At 53.1% G+C, this 6,097-nt stretch overlaps 1 protein-coding gene across 1 annotated transcript; it reads left to right on the top strand.

The window, feature by feature from the left end:
* The first annotated feature begins 4,551 nt into the window (after nucleotides 1-4,551).
* Nucleotides 4,552-5,073, top strand: LOC121760614. The gene has a single exon (XM_042156255.1). It carries the CDS (start codon nucleotides 4,552-4,554, stop codon nucleotides 5,071-5,073), a length of 522 nt encoding a protein of 173 aa, XP_042012189.1.
* The last annotated feature ends 1,024 nt before the right edge of the window (nucleotides 5,074-6,097 follow it).

The following is a 6,097-nucleotide window of genomic DNA, read 5'->3' on the forward strand; positions in this document are numbered from 1 at the left end:
TTGGATCGGTGTGCCAAGGAGCTTCCCGATAGCAAATAGGGCAGCTTGATCAAAAAGATGTATCGGGAGGCCAATTAGATTACACCAAATAGCCGCAATGGGAGATTCACAATAGGCGTCAAAATCCGGAGACCATTTGAAGACTCTCATGGGATGTCTATCGATAAACCAGACCGGGGTGCCCTTAGGCCCGCTTAGAAGCCGTGCATAATCAGCCATATCCTCAAATTGAACAAGTATATGCTTTGCGTTAATATACTTCCATGAAAATCCACGACTAAACTTGATATGATCAAGAGCTTTTTGGATTTGAAGGGATGATGGGATAGAGTGCGAAAACTTATCAACGATTGCATGGCCAAGGTTGGTTGCCACCTTTTGAATTTCGGCACCGGAGAAATAGATAGACGGGATGCCGTTCGAGGTGGATGCAAAGCCAATGTTGGGGATGGTCTCGGGCACAAAGACTTGTGGCCCTTCGGTATTTGGTGTTCCCCGGAGCAGGTCCGCCATGGTCTTTGGGCTTTGATTATGCTTCGGGTTGGTCGTGCCACACCCAGCTTGGTTCGAGCCATTCATGGTTTTGTTCGGCAACTCTCCTGTTTTGGCCGTGTAGTCCCTGCTTGGTTGGCCGGGGTTAATTTGGGACTTCTCCGGGACACATCTCGTGTGGTTCATCTCCAGCGGCCCCATACCAAACGATGCGCTTGCCGCTCCCGAGGCGCCCGAGACGCCCGAGACACCCTCCATTTTCGCGCCACCCGGTGCACCCGACGTGCCTGATTCGACCGAATTGGCCGAGACACCCTCTATTTCCGCAGCACCCGATGCACCCGCTGTGCCCGAGGCTCCCGAGCCACCCGAAATACCCGCCGTGCCCGAGACTCGTGAGGCACCCGATACACCCGAAACACCTCCCATTTCCGCGACACCCGATACACCCGGCGTGCCCGAGACTCCCGCAATGGCCGGGATGGCCGACATGGCCGGGACGCCCGTGGTACCCGACGTGCTCGAGGCTCCCTCGACGCCTTCAACGGCCACAGTGGCCGAGATATCAGCGGGTCCCACCGTTAGAATGCCCCTCGGCTCCGAGTTCGGGGTTCGGCTGATGTCGTTCGAGTCCTCACCACGTCCCATGAAGACATGGGATAGATGGTCACCCGAGATAGGCTTCGACCAACTTCCTACCTTCCCGGGCTGGGGTCGACTAGTTTCAAAAGAGTCCCGGAGTCTACGGGTTCTCCCCCTCTCAAGAGGAGGGAAATCCTCGTAGGAAGGTGTCGAGGACTCCAAGACCATTGGCACCGGTGATTCGTTGGCCGTCACCCGTAGAGGAGTTAGCTCAACCGAAGGGTGTTCAATCTCCGACTTGTTAGGGGCAATAAGAGGTTGAGCCGCCATGTTGTCTAGCATTTCCGCCATGTCCATGGAGGCAAGGTGAATAATGTTGTCCTTTTTCCCATCCATTTCGGACCCATCAACCAAAGCACCATGTGACTCATCAAGATGGTAAGGAATTATATGGCTTTCCAAAAGAGAGTTTGTTTCTTTTGCCAAATCAGGGTTGCTGACTATTGTGTCTCCCAAGGATCCATTTGCAGCACATGTGACACCTCCACAAGGTTGGTAAGGGACAAAGGAGCTTTCCAAAAGAGATTTTGTACCTTTATCCATATATGGCAAGTTGACTACTCCTTCCACCATGGGGTGTTGTGCATCACGTGATATAGCAAGGGGGGTTGGGGAGGCGTACCAGGTTGAGTCATCACTTGCTCCAACGGTCGGCTGACCGCCGCCGGCGTCATGAATTTCGCCGGAAATTTGAACGGGGGATGTAATCTCGCCGGCATTGTCGCCGGAGTCTAGACCAATGGCAATTCTCTCATCCTCTTCAACATAGGTGACGTTAGTGACCTCACTCCCGGGTGGAACCACCTTCGTGTCGCGGCCGGGACTCGCCGGAAAAAAGGATGTTTTGCATTTTGGGCTTCCAACCGGAGAGCTACCTTCGGCCCCAAAGTCGATCTTCTTCCGGAGTTGCTTGTCTTCCGGCATGGGAGAGAGTACAAACCTTTTCCGGCCATCACCTTTGGTGGGAGGGGCTGGGGTACTTTTCCTCTCTTTCACCTTCGTTTTCAAAGTTTTCCTCGCCATTTTCTTGGGGGGAAGGCTCGTGGAGGCAGCCTCTTCCGACGCGAACGTCATTTGCTGGACCAAGGGAGGGGCCTCGGCCGCACGGAGAACCATTTGCTGGTCCGAGATGGTACGGGGTTCCTCGGACCCCGGAGGAGGATCCGGTGGGTGTTCCGGCATGGTTGATGGAGAGTGAAGACACCAACCGAACCGGGGAGTTGGAAGGAGGTTGGTGAGGTGTGGAGATGAACGGAAGGTTGGCGTGGGGGGGTGGTCGAAAGGTGGATTATCGTTCAAAAGGGGGAATTGCTAGAGAGAAGGGAGAGCATCTCTCTCTAGAACACGTTTTTCGATCAGCCTATGTAACGTATCAAACAAGATTATTACGAAGATCCTCACGTCTAGGCTCACCCCCTTCCTACCAAAGGTTCTCTCTCCAAACCAAAGTGGTTTCGTTAAAGGAAGGCTTCTCAACGACAACGTCCTCCTTGCACAAGAAATGTTCCATGAGCTCTATCGTAGCAAACCAGCACCAAATGTTGCCCTTAAGCTGGATATGGCGAAAGCCAACGACCGGGTTCAGTGGCCCTTTCTGTCCAAAGTACTTAAGCAAATGGGCTTTCCCGAGCCGTGGATCAAGATGGTGGAGAGATGCATAGGCTATTGTTGGTTCTCGGTCTTGGTTAATGGTGCGCCCACGGGATTCTTTAAGTCTACCAGAGGGTTGCGACAGGGAGACCCCATCTCACCGGCCCTGTTCGTTAATGCCGCCGACTACTTATCTAGAGCCCTCGACAATTTGATCCTTGGGAAGAAAGAAATGACTTTCAAATCTACCCGGGCCAGCACTGAGGTTAGTCACCTTGCTTACGACAATTGAAAGCTTGCCTTGATGATTACACGGCTGTCTCGGGTCAATTGATAAACCTAACGAAGAGCAACTTTTTCATCATGGAGAACAATGAAGGACATGCGGCCATTGTAGAAACAGAAGGGAGATTCTCTAGAGGTACGTTCCCCCTCCTTTATCTTGGAGTCCCCATTTATAAAGGTGCGAAGCGAACGGACATGTTCCTTTTCCTCCGAGACAAAATCTCAAAACGGATCACGGGATGGGCCCACCGCCACCTCTCATTCGGTGGGAGGCTTACTCTCATCAAGAGTACACTTGAAGCTATTCCGATCCATGTATTTCAAGCCATCGAGCCGACCAAAGGGGCCCTCAAGCTACTTGAGCAACAAATCGTACGCTTCTTATGGGGGGATCGGTTGAAGGGAAGAAAAGAACTCACTGGATTGGTTGGGAGCAAGTTTGCCTCCCCACAGCGGAAGGCGGGCTAGGGATCAGACGCTTTGAAGATGTCCTCAAGGCCTTCAATATCAAGCTATGGTGGAGGTTTAGGGAACAGAATTCTCTTTGGGTCACCCACTTATATAGCAAATATTGCACCAAGAAAGTCCCCTTTGACTGGAGCAGTCTCGGGGTAGAAGCAGCCCAACATGGAGGATATTGGCTTCGGCATGGCCATTGGCCCAGGCCCATATCCGATGGATCATTGGTGACGGCAAAGCACTGTTCTGGGATGATATTTGGCTCGGGGATAAACCTCTAAGGGAGAGCTGTATTGACACGAGGGGAAACCCCATGACGCGGGTCTCAGATTTTTGGCTCGACGGCCAGTGGGATCAAGCATGGATTACAATGACCCAACGCCAATCTGGCATCCCGCCCCACATCGCCGAGAATATTTTGAACGTCCCCATTCTCTCGGGGAGTAATGATGTCCCGAGGTGGTGCCTATCCCGGCATGGCAATTTCACGGTCGCCTCGGCATGGGACACAAACCGCACCCGCCGGCCTATCATCCCGGCCCTCGAGGACATTTGGAACAAAGGCCTCACAACATCCATGTCAATATTTATGTGGAGACTAATCCCAAATAGGATCCCGGTTGATGCCAAGCTCCAATGGTGGAACATTAGCTTGGCCTCGAAGTGTCATTAATGCATCTCACACCCAAGGGTCGAAACATTACAACATCTTTTTGTCAGCGGGCAAGGGGCTATCCGAGTCTGGAGATTCTTCGACGAATGGTTCACGGCAGCGAGCCCATCCTCGAGGCAGACACCATCCCGTCGAGATTGGATAAATGGTGAAAGAGATCCAATCGAACTGCAAAAACGCACTTAGCCCGGGTTCTACCTTGCGTCATCTTTTGGTTTCTTTGGGCGGAGAGGAATAATAGCCGACATGATGGAGTTCGGTTCAAGGCGTTTAGTGTTATTTGGCAAGTTCAGTTGCACATCCAACGGCTTGTGGAAGGGGAACGGCTTCGACCGAAACATTTTGTCGGTGTCAATAACACCGGGGTAGTCGCGACACCCCCAAGACCGAGACCGCCGGAGCAGAGAGTCATGGTCACGAAATGGCAGCCACCGGACCCCCCATGGATCAAATTTAATGTCAAGGGAGCCTACATTGAGGTGACAGGTCGATCCGGTGGCGGAGGCATCTTTCGGAATCCTCACGGCAACCTTGTCTCGGCCTTCCTCGCACCATTGGCCGCGAAGTCCGAACTCGAAGCGGAATTGGAGATGATCTGCCGGGGCCTCTCCCATGCTAGAGGCTGTGGCCATCGGACATGGGTCGAGACCAGCTCGAGACAAGCCCCGCCTCTGATTAACAAAGGCGAATGGGGACCAGCCAACGTCCGGCACCTCATGGTTAACATTCGACATTTGATGGCCGAGAGCAATAGCCGAATTAGCACCACCCACCACGTTGGCAACAAAGCAGCAGCCCTTCTAGCTCAATTGGGAATTGAAGCCACACTTCGCCAGACCATCGCGGAAGACTCAGCACCTAGGTTACTTCGTGCAATCATCCATCTTGAAAAGTCGGGCACGCCCTACATTAGCCTAAGGGGCGATGGGTGAGTTCCGGCAATTGTTGGACCCGACCGAGTTACCTCTTTGACTTCGAGGATAGTCACGTGAAGTGAAAGCGCCGAGGGCCGTAGAGTACCCAGGTGTCGTACTAGCTTTGGCACGACCTCTCCCTACTCTTGTGGTTTAATTGTCCTAGTGTGTTTTGTAAATAGTTTTGGTCACATAGCCTTAGATTGTTCGGCCCTTTTGTACTTCATGATTGTAATCCTCTTTGGTTTTGAAATATAGGGATGAGGGACCCACGAACCCTCCACCGTGAAGGTGTTTGATTAAAAAAAAAACAGAAGAGGTTACGGATGCGCATTCACAAGATCAATGTAGGGGGGAGAGAACTCTCGGATGACTTGGAGATTAGGAACTCGGCGGTGGAGTACTTCCAAAATCTCTTAGCCCCGGGTCCCCTCACGCTCTTGGAGCCGGACTTGAGCTTGATTCAACGCCTCCCACCATCACCCGAGGTGGTCGCTCTTCCGGAGATAGTGCCCCAGGACCGGATGGCTTCACAGCCACCTTCTTTCAATCATGCTGGGATACGGTTGGTGTGGATGTAGTTGACGCAATCCGACAATTCTTTGGGGGAGCCTTCCTCCCTCGAAGCATCACGACCACGAGCATCGTACTCATCCCGAAGAAGCTCGCCCCGGACTCGTGGAGTGACTACCGCCCTATCAGCCTTTGCAACGTCTCCAACAAGATTATCACAAAAATCCTCACGAGGCGGCTAACTCCCATCCTCCCTACAACGAGAAGGAAGGGTTTAGAGTGAGAAGCTCCTCCTTCTCTCTAACAATCCCCCACCCTACCGCATTGTCCCGCCGGAATCTCACCCCCACCACTTAACCCCGCCTCCCTCACTCCACCATCCACAATCCCGTCGGACGCCCTTCACCCCAAGGCCCCACGGTGAACACTAGCGTCAGCCAACCCACCCTCTTTCCACCCCCTACCCCCGCTCCTTGGTCTAGATATGCCGGACCCTCCTCCACCGGACCCCGATATTGGGGACGAGGAA

Source organism: Salvia splendens, chromosome 13, assembly GCF_004379255.2.
Source record: "Salvia splendens isolate huo1 chromosome 13, SspV2, whole genome shotgun sequence".
In the NCBI taxonomy this organism is placed as follows: Eukaryota; Viridiplantae; Streptophyta; class Magnoliopsida; order Lamiales; family Lamiaceae; genus Salvia; species Salvia splendens.